At 40.9% G+C, this 16,493-nt stretch overlaps 1 protein-coding gene across 1 annotated transcript in view; it reads right to left on the bottom strand.

The window, feature by feature from the left end:
• Positions 1-15,997, bottom strand: part of RNF169 (ring finger protein 169) — an 85,791-nt gene extending 69,794 nt beyond the window's left edge. The window contains 1 exon segment of the mRNA XM_020989567.2: positions 15,559-15,997. Within this exon segment, the coding sequence (XP_020845226.1) occupies positions 15,559-15,982 (424 nt within the window). The 5' untranslated portion in view covers positions 15,983-15,997.
• Between the last annotated feature and the right edge of the window lie 496 nt (positions 15,998-16,493).

The raw sequence follows: 16,493 nt of genomic DNA, 5'->3' as shown, positions 1-16,493 counted from the left end.
AAAGAGTCAGCCATGACTGAAATAACTGAACAACAACATAGTCCATTCATCATTTCATAATGTTGAGATCCTTTAGGGATTGATTCTGTTATCCAATTTCTTCCAGTTTTATATCTTATGCAAATGTAATACACATGTTATTTCTTCATACAAGTCACTAATCAAAATGCAGAAGAGCATAAGGCTGAGGACAGAGTAGGAGTACATAGGTCCAGGGTAATGGAATAGGAATACTTTTTATAGTGCATTTAGCACCCATGGCAGATTTCTTTTTGTTTGAGCTATATAGAGGCCTGAGAGAGGCTGGAGAAATTGAAAAGGACCTCAGAAATCATCTAGACCAACCCTCACTTGAAACATGAATCTCTTCTAAAATATCACCAAGTAGTCATCCAACCTCCACTTAAAACCTTGATAACAGAGAACTCACTACAAAAACCAAGGCACCCAATTCTGTTATAGGAAAGCTGAGAAACAAAATGTTCTTTCTTATACTGAGCCTATTCTGTTTCCTTTTAATTTCTTTATATTGATATTATTTCTACTGATCATATCCAAGGAAGGAAGGATTTAGTAAATTTTTACCATGTGCAAAAACACTGTGCTAAATTAAGTGCTAGGGATACAAATACAAGCAATAAGGAAAACAGTTCCTCACTAATGCACTGTTGGTGGAGTTGTGAACTGATCCAACCATTTTGGAGAGCAATTTGGAACTATGCACAAAGGGCTATAAAAACGGGCTACCCTTTGACCCAGCAACAGCACTTCTAGGGCTGTCTCCCAAAGAGATTATAAAAATGGGGGAAAGACCCACATATACAAAGATATTTATAGCAGCTCTTTCTATGGTGGCAAAGAATTGGAAATCAAGGCGACGCCTATCAATCAGGAAAAGGCTGAACAAATTGTGGTATATGAATGTAATGGAATACTATTGTGCTATAAGAAATGATGAGCAAGCAGACTTCAGAAATACCTGGAAAGACTTGTATGGATTGATGCTGAGTGAAGTTAGCAAAACCAGGAGAACGCTGTACACAGTAACAGTCACATTGTGCAATGACTAACTTTGATAGACTTAACTCTTCTCAGCAATGCAAGGATCTAAGACATCTCCAAAAGTCTCATGCTATCCACATCTAGAGAAAGAACTATGTAGTTTGAATGCAGATCAAAGCATACTATTTGTTCCTTTTTTTTCCTTCTGTTTTGTTTTGTTTCCTCTTTCTTGTGGTTCCTCCTATTGGTTCTACTTCTTCCTTACGACATGACTAATGTGAAAATATGTTTAACAGGAATGTATATGTAAAGCCTATATCAGATAGCATGCCGTTTTGGGGAGGGAGGCAAGGAAGGAGGGGGAGAAAAATTTAAAACTCAAAAGGTTATGGAAGTGATTGCTGAAAACTAAAAATAAATTAATAAAAATTTCAAAAAAATAAAGACACAAAATATACATTTTGCTATTTATAAAGAACAAGTCAAGAAACATTTTTTCTCAAGTCCACATTAATATAATATAGAGCTAGAAAGGGTGTTAGAGAATATGTAGTTCAATATATTCATATTTTATTATAAAGAAACATAGGAGCTAAAGATGATAATGTCTGTCAACTGTCACATTGGTAGCATGTAGCAGCGCTAGAATTCAAACCCAGATCCTCTGATTCCAAAACTATGTTGTTTCTGAATATTGTACTTAACTGAGATCAAATGCCACACTAAAAGCTATCTGTATTTATCAAATATAAATTACAAAATAAAAATTTTAAATGAAAAAAAGAAAAGAAAATCAGCTCCTACAGGAGCTTACATCCAATGAAGAAGACAACACACAAAAAAAGGAAAGGGGTGGAGGGACAGAAATGATTTTGAAATCCAGAAGTCAGAAGAGGAGCCAGACAGGGAATGAAGACTGGCCAGCCTGGACCTCTCCACAAAACATAGGCAGCATGACTTGGGTGGAAGGAATGGAAGCAAATGACATGGCAGCACAAAACGGGTGCGTTTAAAAACCTATCTGAGGTCAGCCCATTCTCCATGGAATTTACTTTGGATAAAGAACCAGCTGGGACCCCAAATCAATGAGGGTGAAGACGTACAACCCCAGGAGCCCATACAAGAGAGTCCTACAGCAAGTGAAGAAAAAGGAATCAAAAACTGAGAAGAGAAGCCAGAGACAAGCTTCTGAGAACATAAGATAAAGGCTAAAATACAAAAAGCCTGACAGAAAAAGACTGGATATAAACCAAGTTCCCCAAAAGACAAACCAACAGTGAAATGCAAAGACAGAAGAAAAAATGGCTTTAAATGTTTTAAAGGTGACAACACACTGAATTAATACCACACTCTCCAGGAAACACACCCCTCTCTCCAGAAAAAAAAAAAAGAATTCTACAGATTCTCCGGAGATCATGAAGCAGAATCAAGAAACTCCAGAATGATTCCAAAGAGAAATTAAACTCTAAAAAGAAGATATTAGGATGGAAATTAAGTTGGAAAGCATAGATCTAGCAGCAGTTTTAATGGAGGATTACACAGTAAAGAATTTCTCAGCACTGGGCCCTAGCCTTGGTATTTTCTTCTCTACACCCTGAGCACCTGGCATATGAGGCCTTGGTGCTCTTCCCTATCCCCCTCAACAGCGACCAACACAGAACCTGGGCCTCTCCTTCTGTTTCTCCCCCATAATTCTAAACCCAGTGCTGTTTCTGCCATATCACACTGGGTTCCTAATGACATCAAAAGATTTTCTGTCTAATCATCCATAACCCTTAAGTGAATCTCTGGTGAACAGGTTCTGCTTACTTTCTCAGGGGTCTTTCCTGTTCTTCATGATCTCTGTCAGCTCCTCTCCCTCATTCTGGAGATGCTCTGCTAGAACACAGCTCTTTGTGACTTCCTTCCTCTATTCCAAAGAGAAAGCTCTAGTAAAACACTGTTGTCCTATCATAAAGGCTGGGAAACTACATGCCAAGAGAGAACCAGAAACACCAAAGCTGAATATCCCAGTCAGGAAACAAAGACAATAACAGATAAAACAGATTCTACAGAGGTTCTTGAGTTTTTCAACAGCTCCTTACCTTTACCTGTGGAAAACAGATGCTGGAAGTAGCTTTAGGTGGTCAAGTTATCTTATACATTTTGATCTGTTAAATGCTAGGACCACTCTATTGGTTAACTTTTTTTCTCTGTCTGACCAGGAGTGTGTTTAAATCAGGAGAACTCTAAGGAAGTATATGTCTTAATGGATGTCAAATAACCACATTCCATAACCTGACCCACCACCCTAAGCCAGGAATTACAATGACTTTAGTCAGTGAGTAGCAGGATTGCCACAACCCAACAGCATTAGACATTAACCAAGTCCTTCCCCCTAAAAAAAGGTTTCTGTCTGGGGTGTGGTAACAGGTTATTAATAAAAACCAACCAACCAACCACAAGACAGCTATTATGCTGTGTGCACCAAAACCCATCAGGAAGAAGCTGTCATTGTCAGGGCATCCACACCTATCACAGTTGCACAAACAAACCCTCTCTCACCTTTCATACAGACTGCTGCCCAGTAACAACTCAAAATATTAAAGAGTCTGGAAATTAGTTTCGGTTCTTCTAGTACCTGTGCCTTGGAACAAGTCATTTCCATGCCCTTGTCTGGGCTTCCCTTTCTTCATCTGTAAAATGAGGAAGCTGAATTCGATAACTCCTAGATTCCCTTCCAGTTGTTCCATGATTTTATAAAATTTGAAGTTAATTATCCATATTTGGTTGTACCTAGGTTTTGTCACCTACAAAAAGAGGGCAGATATCCTTTCTAGTTTCCCTGTCTTCCTTCAAGTCTCAATTCAAATCTTTCCTTCTACACTACAGGAAGCCTTTTTTGGCTGCCCAGATACTAATGCCGTCACCTCTGAGTTTATCTCCCTACTACTCTGTACATATCTTGTATACACCTAGATATACTTAATAATTTACATGTTATATTCTCTATTAGAATATGAGCTCCTTGAAGGCAAGAACTGGTTTTGCCCTTTCTTTGCATTTCCAACATGCAGCACAATGCCTGGTACAATATTATTCATTATTATTACCACAAAGAGACCAAAGAAAAAGGAAAAGGACTTATCTTTACAAAAATATTTATAGCAACTCTTTTCGTGGTGGCAAAGAACTGGAGACTGATGAAGCACCTACCAATTGGGGAATGGCTAAACAAGTTGTGATATATGAATGTGACAGAATTCTATTGTGCTGTAAGAAATAATGAAGGGGATGGTTTCAGAAAAACCTGGGAAGACCTGTATGAACTAATGCAAAGTGAAGTGAGACAAGACAGGAAAAAAAAATCTACACAGTAATGGCAATACTATAAAGACAAGTAATTTTGAAAGACTTGGTAATTCTGATCAACACAATCTCCCACGATAACTCCAAAGGACTGTGAGATTCAAACAGAATTTACTTTTTGTCTTATTTGACATGACTTCTCTCCAATAGTGCAGATGAGAACTAACTAAATAAATGTTAAAAATAGCATACTGTTATAGGAAGCAGCCTGAGGAACTGAAAAGAGCACAGCATTCAAGTCAGAAGACACAGGCTCAACTCCAAGATCTGATAGTTCCTACCTATGGGACTTTGGTCAAGTCACTTAACCTGCAAATATCAGTTTCCTCACCTTTGCATTTGCTACCTCACAGGGTTATTACAAGAAAAGTGTTTTATAACTCTCCCGAACTTAATGCAGACACTCAAATGGTACAGCCTACTGCAACTCAGAAGTCCCAAGCTCTAAATATCCAATAGCCTCAGCCTCCCTGGTGGCCAGTATCACAGACATATTCTACAACACTAAGCTTGCTCTCCTTCACATATACTATTTTCTAGTGAATACAGTAGATGCTTAGTAAGTATTACTTGAGCTGCTTCTAAAATGATGATCAGTTCAAAGTGGCAGAGGAAATGTAAAAACAAATGCAATCTCTATAGATACCCAAATTCTGCTAAAAATCTCTCTTTGAAGCGCACAGTACTACAGCAACAGGGGTTTAATGAGCTACCATATAAAATGCACCAATAAATTTCTAAAGAGGGGCAACTAGGTGGCGCAGTAGATAGAGCTCTGGCCCTGGAGTCTGGAGGACCTGAGTTCAAATCCAGCCTCAGACACTTGACACTTACTAACTGTGTGACGCTGGGCAAGTTACTTAACCCCCAACTGCTTCACCAAAAAAGAAAAAAGAAAATAGGTTGGGGTGCTGGACAATCTTTAATTACTAGGCTTAAGACAGTTCAATAAGCATTCATTAAGTTCTCATTATGTGCTAGAAATACAAAGACAAAAAATGTTTTTAAAAGTTCTCCCTGCCTTCAAGGAGTTTACATTCTACTGGTTCTCAAAAGTAAACTGCTTTTGATCCCATATATAAAAAAATCTGATTGTGCACCCACAAAACATGTATATTCTATACATGTATTACTGTAATTCTATGTACATTATATAACATTTGCAAAATATACTAAAAATGATGATAAAGATGAAATATACAACACATGAATTTATTTTCATTTTATTTAATGGCAAAAGAATCCCTTTCCTCTCACCAATAATATTTTTAGTGATACTAATTTATTGAGTGAATGTGATTAAATGTTTTATTACTTGACGGGGAAAAAAATTCCCTGTGCATGTCTTAAAGCAGAGGTTTCAGTGCAGCAACACTTCTGAGTGTAGCCAAAACCAGATTAAAATGTAATTGGTAAATATTTAACAAAATAAATAAAAACACAACAGGATAAAAAAGATTATATGTAGAGAGATACACATATATATAGTGTTAAGTTGTGGTTTTCTAAGTCAATATGTGGTTGGCAGGGATCCTTATGTATAGTTTGGTCCCTCCTCACTTTCTATTTGAGTTTGACTTCGCAGCCCTAGAGCATAGGAAAAACTAATGGCAACAAGGAGTCCCTAGAGTTTATTGAGTAGAACAATGGCATGGTCAGCTTGTACTATGGGAAAATCACCTTGACAAGTGTTTGGAGGATGGATGACCTGACTGGGAAGAGACTTAAAAGCAAGAGAGCAACTAGGAAGCCATTACAATAATCCAGACAAGAAGTAATGATAACCTAAGTTAGGATGTTGGCTTTGTTAGAAGAGAAGAGAATGGATTCAAGATATGTGGAGACAGAAATGACACTTGGGTTGAGTGAAGGGTGCCATCATGTTTGTGAAACTGGGTGATTGCAAGGATGCTGATGCCCTCAAAAGAAACAGGGAAGTTTGGAAAGGAGTAGGTTATACAGGGAGGAATAAGGTAATGAGATCTGTAGTACAAACTGTAACCCATCCATGCCTGCTCATCCTGTACACTCATTTTGTTTCACTTAAAATGAAAGGAGAGTAAGAAGGTGAAGGGATTTCTTACTTCACAAGTCACTGCCCCTGAGCACAGAGCTCACTGTCTGATGAGAGCCTGATGTAGCCACAAGGTGTTCAAAAGGAAAGAGGGTAAAAAGTTCATGAGGGAAGGAGAAGGGCCATATTTTTCCAATGGCATAGCTGGTATGGGATGGGGGAGGGGGTCTAAGTTGTGGTAAGGTTATAACTGCACCAAAAAGTCCAAGTCAGGGACAAAAGGGGAAGGTAAGAACCAGAACAGTAGGAGCAGTTGGGGGATGGAGGAGGGAAGGTAGTGGAGGAATGTTAGTTGATGATGGATCAAGAGTAGAGACAAGCCCTACAATTAGCTATAAAAAGGAAGGTGAGATGTGACCTGTCTTCTCATTCTCCAGATTGATTGATGACATATCCCTTGGGGTCATGCTGGTGACAAGTATGGAAACCATGACTCTCAAGAGTATGTGTATCAATAATAATTTAGAGGTAATTGCTCATGAATCTCATTTTCTTTTGGACTGGTATAATAAACAATTTAACAAACTGGTACGGCAACAGATCATTGCTGGTTTTCATATGGTTGGTACTGAGTATTCACTATCATCTGAGGAGAAAGGAGGTATACATATATTTAAGGAGTTATGATTCAAGAACAAGATAAGGGCCTAGCTTAACTATTATGAATGCTGTTCTTCTTATTTGTAAATATAAGAATGATCCCCTTAAATAATTAAAAGGAATGCCATTATCTACTGTCAGTAGTTATCTGTTATCCCATCTAAGCCATATTTTCCCAGAGCCCTGCAGCAGGTTTGGGAAGCAGGAAGTTTCACAAAAGATTCAGCTGGGCCAGCAAAGCTGAAAAGTAATAGGCCTTTATTTGATTCTTTTTAATTCATGTAAGAGAAGGCTTAAATGCTAAGCCAACATGACTGGATTGGAAACATGGGGGGGCAATGGCAATGAAGGAAGAATTCAACCAGATGCTCACCTGAACACAGATGTGATCATCTCAAAGCCAAAGCAAAAGAAAGAGATGGGTTAAATTATGGTGCTGGGGAGGAGCTATTCTTTGGGTATTGAGAGTTAAAAGGGACTTTAAATGTCATCTAGTCTGAGCCACTCATTTTCACAAATGAGGAAACTGATGTTCGGAGAAGTTAAGTGATTAACCCAAGATCACAAAGTGAGTTGGCAGAGGCCCTGGAAATTAAGCCCCCAGCCCTTTCCCCCCCACTCACCAGGATAGTTCTTATACCTCAGCTTTGATACACCTGGCTAAGCCAGGACACCACCCCCTACATGGGGCAGGACAACACACCGAGCACCTCTAGGCTCCTCATCTTTGATGTCATAAGTGGAGCTGAGTAAACAGGTATTGACCAAGAGAAGAGCACTCCCCACCACTCCCTTTACGAGCACAGGGAACAGGAGTCTCCAAGATTCCAAAAAGGGAAGGTGGGGACACCTTACTGGAGGGGAGGTCATATCCACACCAGAGGCAGCCTGCTATGAAAGGCTAGGTTACTAGTCTTTCCCACCTCTCTGACCCCAACAACAAAAAAAAAAAGGTCGGGTTTTTTTGGGGGGGTTTGTTTACTAATCTTCCATATGTTTACAAAGAAATTTACTTTCAGATTATGAAGCCATGTTAATATATTTGGCCAGTCTCTAACAACATTATGGTAAAACTATGAATTTGGTTTATCCATTCTGGAAAGCAATTTGGAATTATACAAATAAAGTGTCTAAAGTGCACACACCATATGACCTATAGATTCCATTGCTAGGCATCTGCCCCAAGGAGGTCAGTGACAAAGAAAGACTCTATATATGCCAAAAATATTTATAGCAGCATTTTTTGATGATAGCAAAGAACTTGAAACAATGTTAAATGCCCATCATAGGGAATAGTTACACAAACTGTGATATATAAATGTAATGGATATCACTATAATTTTTACTATATAGAAAATGTATACTGTATACATAACATATAATATAATATACTGTAATAATATAATAAAAGTGCTGTAAGAAACAAGCATAATGAATACAGATAAGCAAGCAGAGCCAGGAAAACAAATATGGTTATAACAATGTAAATGGAAAGAACCATCACAAAACAACAGAAACTAAATGTTACAAAATTACAAAGAACAAGCTTGGCCTCAAAGAAGAGCTATGAGAAGACATTCTCCCTTGTTCTTCTGCAGAGTTTGGGGTCCAAGACTGTGGAACACCGTATATAATGTCAGATTTCTATTGATTAGTTATGCTTAATATTTTTTCCCTTCCTTTTTTTCTTTTTTAAAACATTCTTAGTCTGTGTGACCCTGGGCAAGCCACTTAACCCCAACTGCCCAAAAAAAAAAAACATTCTTAGTTATAAGGGATGGTTCTCAGGGCTTGGGGGAGATATAAGGGGAATCTATGTAAAAACAAAAAATATCAAAATCTATTTTAAATGATAGGGCTGAATATATGTATGCACATATACACACACTAATAATAGCAGGTAATCTAACACTTTAAGGTTTACAAAGCACTTTACAAATATTATTTCATTTGATGTTCACAACAACCCTGGGAGGTAGGCACTATTATTATCCCCATTTTGCAAATGAGGAAACTGAGGCAGACAGAGGTTATGTGCCTTGCCTAGCATCACACAGCTAGTTAGTGTCTGAGGCTGGTCTTCCTGACTCCAGACCCAGCATTCCATTCACTGAACCATCTATAGCAGGCCTGCACAACCGGCAGCAAGGCAAAGGATTTCCTCTACATACAGAAGACGTTTTCCTCTACATTTTTTGCCACTGTCCAAAATCCTTTGGCAAGCCACAGGTTGTACAGGCCTGATCTACAGCATGTACTTACACATGCACAGACACATATGACAAATGAGACCAGCCCTAGCCATGCTCCACTTAACTCCCCAGATCTCCCCTCTACCCTGCCACAATCTCCTTCCAGTTCCATAACCATAATCAAATCAATACTGTCATTGCTCTCAATATCAACATCCTCCCTATGGCTCCACTCACCATCACTGTAACTATCTCAATCAAAATACCTCTCTCCCTCTTCACTTCTGTCCTATAACAGTGTTGTCTCTCCCGTTAAAATGTAAGCTCACTGAGGGTAAGGGCTGCTTTCCCTTTTTCATTTATATTCTCAGAGCTTAGGAAAATACTTGTAGATAGTAAATGTTTAATAAATGCTTTTTTCATTCATTCACTATGCTGAAAACACTTTACCTTGTCAACAGTGAGATTTGTATTAAAGGACTGACTAGGAAGACAGAACAAATTCTCAAAAGGTTGGTGAATTTTAAGATCATAGAATTTAAGAGTAGGGAGCTACTGAAGATTTTTGGATGTAAGAATGACATGCTCTAATTGATGCATAAAGCCTATTACGAATGAGGCAGGTAGGTGTCCCAGTGGATAGAGCAGTGGCCTGAGTTCAAATCCGGTCTCAGACACTTACTACCTGTGTGACCCTGGGCAAGACCCCGACTGCCTCCAAAAAACAAACAACAAAAAGCATATTAAGAGCTGGAAAGGACTTTAAAGATCATCTAGACTACTCCTCTCATTTATTTTATAAAGGAAGGAAAGGACTTGCCCAAAGTCACATAGGTAACAGAGTTGAAATTTGAAGCTATGTCATCTGACTTTAAATCCAACGTTCTTTCCACTATGCGTCTGTAGATAAAATTTGTGTTAGACAAAGTAAGTTACTTCATTGAAGTAGCATAGTTTAGTAGGTCTTGTCATCAGGAAAGTTTGGGTTAGAATCCTGGCTCAAACTCTACCATTGTAGCCCTGGGCAATATCTCTGAGCCTACTTATCTTAGAAGGTACCATACTTACTCATTCTGTAATTCTTTACTAGGTCTTCATGTAAATTGTCCAAAAAGGATTTGCTTCCTGTAATGCCCTGGAGGCGCGCGTGTGTGTGTGTGTGTGTGTGTGTGTGTGTGTTTCTTTAAGAAATTTGAGGCTCCATATACAGTTCTCTTGCCATTCGATATCCTTCATTCTTTGTTACTGGTCCATATTTTTTTTGTCCATCTACCAAACAAAAGCTAAATTTGATAACTGTAGATTTCTGCTTTCAATAGGAGCTTAGATGAGATTACCACTGAGGTCCCTTCCAATGCTAAAATTCTATGATCCTAAGTGACTGATAGAAAAATTCTTCTCAAAAATAGAAAGAACTGGAAAAAAAAAGCTATCATAAATTAATATAGGAACAGTTAATCAGGATGTCACTGAATCACAGCACAGTACAATAATACAACTTGTTAATAACAAACCTAAGTCATGAAGAGACTAAACAGCATTCAATGTCTCTTGTTTAGAATGCAGTGAAGCATTCCACACATTTTAGCAAGATGTGCATCTCTTTGTGTCATTCCTTGCTTGATATGCTACTGTATCTTTTAAGAAATAATTTATGACTTTACTATAAGCATGAGAAATAAGATGGAGGTGTAGTATAGCTTAAAAAAATTGGTACACATGAGATAGATTTAGTAACAAGCAAAATAAACATGTCAAGTGCCTCCCTTGTTTCCCTTCAAATGTCAGATAAACAAAGTGCTATTGTAGTAATAATAATAGCAGCTCATGTTTCTATAGCACCTCAAGGTTCACAAAGCACCTTCTTCCTCGTATATAATTTAAGTATAATCATCCTATTTTAAAGGCAAGGACAGTGAGCTCAGAAAGGGTAACAATCTACCTTTCATGCAATTACCAAAGTAATATGCTTTATGTATCAATTAGATCACATCATTCTTATGTCCAAAAATCTTTAGCAGCTTCTTACTGAAAAGTAAGATTCACATTACTTTGCCTGGCATTCAAGGCCCTCCACAATCTGGTACCAACCTGACTTTTCATTCTTATGTCCTATTTATGCCCTACATATACACTCTTAAGCTCCAGCCAAACTGGTCTCCTCTCTGCCTACCACAATATTTCCTAAGGCTAGAATATCCTCCAACCCCTTCTGTACTTACTGAACTCCTATTCATCCTTTAAAGTACAAATCAATTTAACCTACTATATGTTGTTTACCGTGATTGTTCTGGGGTGGTATGGTTTCATTTAACATTTTGAAACAAGTCAGTTAACCTCCCCTGGGCCTTAGTTTCCTCATCTATAAAATGAAGGGTTTTGGAAAGATAACCTCTAAGGTCCCCTCCAGCTCTAAATCAATCTAAATCTGCTTGCTTATTAACATTCTAAATACACTGATCCCCAAATTTTGTTGATCAAGCACTCCTATTAATAAAAAGATTTTTGACCATGCCTCTAATGCATAAATATTTACTTATTTATAAATTATACACATGTACTGCTGTACTAATATACCACAAAACTTATACAAAAATAGATGGCAAAAAGGATGAGTTTTTGATACTAGAGTACATAGGAAGCCACTGGAGTTTACTGAGTAGGAAAGTGACATGTTAGCTGTGCTTAGGAAAATCACTTCAACAAATGTACTGGAAGACAGATTTGAGAGAGGAGAGATTTCAGACAGACAGACCAATTAGGTAGGAGATTACTGCAATAGTACAGATGAGAAGTGAAGAGACCAAACTGAACTGAACTGGTGGTGACATGAGTGGAGAGAAGGAGATTATATTGCTAGAAATAACACTTGGCTATACTGCATGGATATGTGGGGTAAGGGAAAGTCAAGTATAATACCAACACTGCAAACCTGGGTGACTAGAAGGATACTGCCGCTGTCAACAGAAACAGAGAAGTTTGGAAAAGTGATGAGTTTGGGACCAAATGTAGTGAGTTCTGTTTAAGACACGTTGCATTTGAGACGCATATTATCCATCAAGCTTGAAATGTCCAATAGACAGAGACTAGAATTCAGTGGAGAGATCTGGATTGTGTACAAAGACCTGTGAGTCATTTGCACAGAGATGATAATTAAACCCATGGGAGCTGATGAAGTCACCAACAGAGAGAATATAGAAAGAGAAAAGACTGCCCAGTAAGCAGCTTTAGGGAATATCCCCAGTTAGAAAGTTGTATACAAACAATAATCCAACAAACAAAAGTAAGAAGCAAACACTCAGGAGGGAAACCACAGAGAGAGAAGTATCACAACAATCCAAAGAGGAGAAGGTAAGATGGCAGTCAACAGTGTCAAATGATACAGAAAGATCAAGAAGGATAAAGACTGAGAAAAGGCTCATCATTAGCTGGCCCTAAAGAAGAGATAAAAGAAGATACCTCCTCTTGCTTCTTTTACATATGCAGGATAACCAAGGATGTGAAACAATGTACATAATGTCAGACTTCTACAATATGCTGTTTAGTCTTGCTGAACTTTTTTCATCTCTTTTTTATTCTGCTATAAGGGACAGCGTACTGGGAAAGTAGGGGGAAGAGACACAAGGACACAGCTAATGTAAAAAACAAAAGATAGAAATAATTTTTTTAAAAGAGATCACTGGTAGCTTTGAAGAGAGCAATTTCAGTTGAAAGAGAAGTCAAAGATAAGGAAGAGAGTGAAAACCTGGAAAACTTGAAGAATGATGATATTCCTGATAGAAATACCAAAGTTAAGAAGAGGGTGGGTTTGAAAAGAAAGATAGGTAATTGCAATTCATCCATGCCTGTTCATCAATGGCTACTCACCCTTTCCAACTATTAGCCAGCTGTAATATCTCTGGTGGTTACAACTTCACACTTGAGAATTCTAAAGGTAACACAGGCTTAAAAGGGCGCAGGAATAAAAACTCTCATCTTCTCTTTATTCCACATGACCTTTAAACAGCCAACAGAACTAACTTCAGAAGGGCTGTGTCCCATTAACTACTTACCTGAGATATGATGATAATTAAGGGAAGTATATTAAATGGTACGTGCAGTGATAACACAAAGATGTCAAATCAAGTTAGGCTTGAAGTAATACTTCTCAAAGCACTTGAAAGAAAAAAAAAAGAGTGTAGAGTACAGCCAAGAATGACTTCATTAATAAAAGCACTAAAGCCCAGGAAGATGACAGGTGATACTCACTACTGAGATGAAAACAGAACACTGAATTCCGGGGCCTGTAGTTTACAGGATTAGATTTTTTCATAACAAGTTTCTCCTCCCCTTTATGAAAATTACACATGCCAGGGCTCCTAGCATGCCAACAGCAGCAGCAACATTTCATACTCTGGTAATCTATTCCCTAAACCAAAGGAGGGAGACAACTTTTTATCTACAGATAAGCCAAGTTAATTTTGTCAGAGCAAACTGTGTATGCCTCAACATAGCCCCAGGACAAATCACAACATAATTTCTTTACACTTTCATTCCAGTCCACACTTCTCCATCTAGGAAACAGCCACTGGGCAAGACTGATCTCAATAAATAGACTTTAGGGAAAGGAATGAGGGGAAGGTATAGCAAGAAATTAGGTCCCAAAGCTGTACAACAATCTCCAGGGCTCTCTCCATTTAAAGGACTGGGGAGATTTAACAGCCCTCAATAATAAAGTTCAGTGTCCCTCTCAGAGCTCTAAAGAGTTTTCTTGACGTCTTGATGTCTCCACCAACCCACCCCCCCACCCCATTCCCTGGAACCATTCCACCACCACCACCAAATTCAGTCTCCCTTCCACCCACAATTAACCCTCCTCCCAAATCCCACCTGTTCCCAACCTATCCCCAGCCTACAAACTTCCTTGAATTTCCAACTTTCCTAGACCTGTGCCAGAAGATAAGCCCCCTCATTCCAAATACACTTTAACCACCTCCCTGAAACCTCAAAGGCCTCTTATTCCTCCTGATTCTCAATTCAAATTCAACCTACCTCCCAGACTCAAAAGCGCCAATTCCAAAACAAAAAGCCTTGCTCAGGGTCACTCTTCCTCTAAATCCAAAGAGGGATGGGGTGCTCAAGCCCCAGCCCTAACATCATGTCTCTGGAAGCCTCCCAATTTCTCAGAAGGCCCTTGTACTGTGAGAAAATTTTCCTCTTGTTGCAGAACACATTCTCTTACCAGGACAGAAGGGTGCCTGGCCTAAGGATTTTTGTCCCTGGCTGGCCCAAGGACTCTTCCTCCCACCAGATCCCTAAGGTTCACCATGCCTCTGACAACTCCCTCAGTTTCTAGTATACTCCCTACACTTTCCCATCCATAGCTCCCAAAGACACCTGGACCCTCAGATTACTTAATCAGTATCCCTGGCATTCCTTTCCCATGCCCTTTTCCCATATAAACCCCAGCACCATCCTCACTTTCTCACAGGTTCCCATAAGGACCCTTGCCCACTTTCACTAAAGCATTACAATAAACTCTTTGCCACTTGATCAAGCGAAGGCTCAAGTGTGTGCATTCATTCCAGGCAACTCTGCCTTGCCATTCTCAGGGTCCCAGCACCCCAAAACCTCCTCAGTACCCTGACCCACAATCCTTGATCCTCCTCTGTACCCCCAAATCCAATCTGACCCATTCCAGGTCCAGGAGCTTCTCCTCTCCCAAAATCTGACTTGAGCCTCCATGCACGAGGCCCTTCCCCTAGAATGTCTGTTTGTACTAGAGGTAAGAAAAGAGATGGAAAGGGGAAAAAGAAGGAAGAGAAAGAAGGAAGAGAAAGAAGGAAGGGGGAAGAGGGAAAAGAGCAGCTAGAGGGGAAGAGGAGGAAAAAGAGAAGAGGGGAGGAAGAGGAAGAGAAGGAGAAGGAACAAAAAAGAAGAGGAGGAAAGGAAGCAGAAGAGAAGGAGAGGAAGAGGAAAAAGAGAAGGAAGAAGGGAAGGAAGAGGATGAAGGGGTAGAGAAGAAAAAAGGAGAAAGAGGAACAGAGAAGTAGAAAATGGGAAGGAAACTGGGAGGAGGAGGAAAGGAGGGAGTGGAAGAAGAAAGAAAGGAGAAGAGGATGAGGAAGAGGAAAGGAAAAGTAGGAAATGGGAAAGAACGGGAAGGAGAAAAAAGAAAAGGAGGGGAAGAGGAAGAAGAGAAAGAAGGAGGAGAAAGGGGAAAGAGGAGGGGAGAAGTAGGAAATGAGAAGAAGGAAACGGAGGAGGAAGAAGAGAGGAGGAAGTGGGGAGGAAAAGGGAAGGAGGAGAAGTAGGAGGAGGATGGTGGGGACACCCGGATGAGCGGGGCACAAGACACTGCACCTTCCTCGGCGGCCGCGGCCCGCTGCTCCTCGGCTCCCGCAGCCCTGGCTCCGGGGCCGGCCCCAGCGGGGTCCGCGTCCAAGCGGCGGTGGCGGCGGCGGCCACGGTGGAGACGCTCCCAAACCTCGGCTTCGGCCAGGCCGCTGGGGCGGGGGCGGGGGCGACGACGGGCCCGGCCTGAGGGGCGGCTGCTGCGGCAGCCGCAGCGCGGGCAGCAGGAGGGCCCGGAGGGCGGCCCGGGCCCGGGGCCCGGCCCCGCCTCGGCGGCGAGGGGGGCGCAGGCCCGGCCCAGCGAGTGGCGGCGCGGCAGGACCACCGCCTCCGCCAGACACCCGGGGCAGGCCGCCGCCACTGCCGTGCCCGCTGCTAGCTCCTCCCCGCCGCCCCGCCGGCCCCGCCGCCTCAGAGCAGCCGCCGTCGCCATCTTGTTTCGCGTTTGAAGGGAGAGACCGTTGGGGGCGGGAGGCGGGTGCGAGGAGGGGGCGTGGCAGGGCTCATCTGCATATTCATTAGTGGCCTCTGCTCTGTGGCTCTGTTTATCCAAGAGAAGAGCGATAAATGGGCGGGGCGTAGTATATCTGAATATTCATTAGAGGGCCTGGCTCAAGCTCTTTGAGACCCGCCTTTGGGCCCCACAGAGAAGGGAAGTGGAGATGAAGCGGGCGAGGCCGTAAGCTCAGCGGGGCGGTGCTATATCTACATATTCAGGATGCCCCCGGCCAGGCCGGAGAAGGGAAAGTGGAAAAAAATAGGCGGTGAGGCAATGCCTGTTTGGGTGTTGCTACCTGCATATTCATAAGGAGGCGGGGCCCGAGTGATCTGTGACCACGCCTTCTGAGGGGAGAAAGATTCGAGCAGGGGCGGGCGATGGATAACTATTCTGTATATTCATAAGCTGACCCAGATTATGGTGGTCCAGCAGCCTAGAGGACAAG

The sequence above is a fragment of the Phascolarctos cinereus genome, unplaced genomic scaffold, assembly GCF_003287225.1.
Source record: "Phascolarctos cinereus isolate Bilbo 61053 unplaced genomic scaffold, phaCin_HiC Scaffold_726;HRSCAF=1367, whole genome shotgun sequence".
Lineage (NCBI taxonomy): Eukaryota > Metazoa > Chordata > Mammalia > Diprotodontia > Phascolarctidae > Phascolarctos > Phascolarctos cinereus.
The sequence above is the reverse complement of the archived record's forward strand: the minus strand, read 5'-3'. Positions and strand labels throughout refer to the sequence as shown.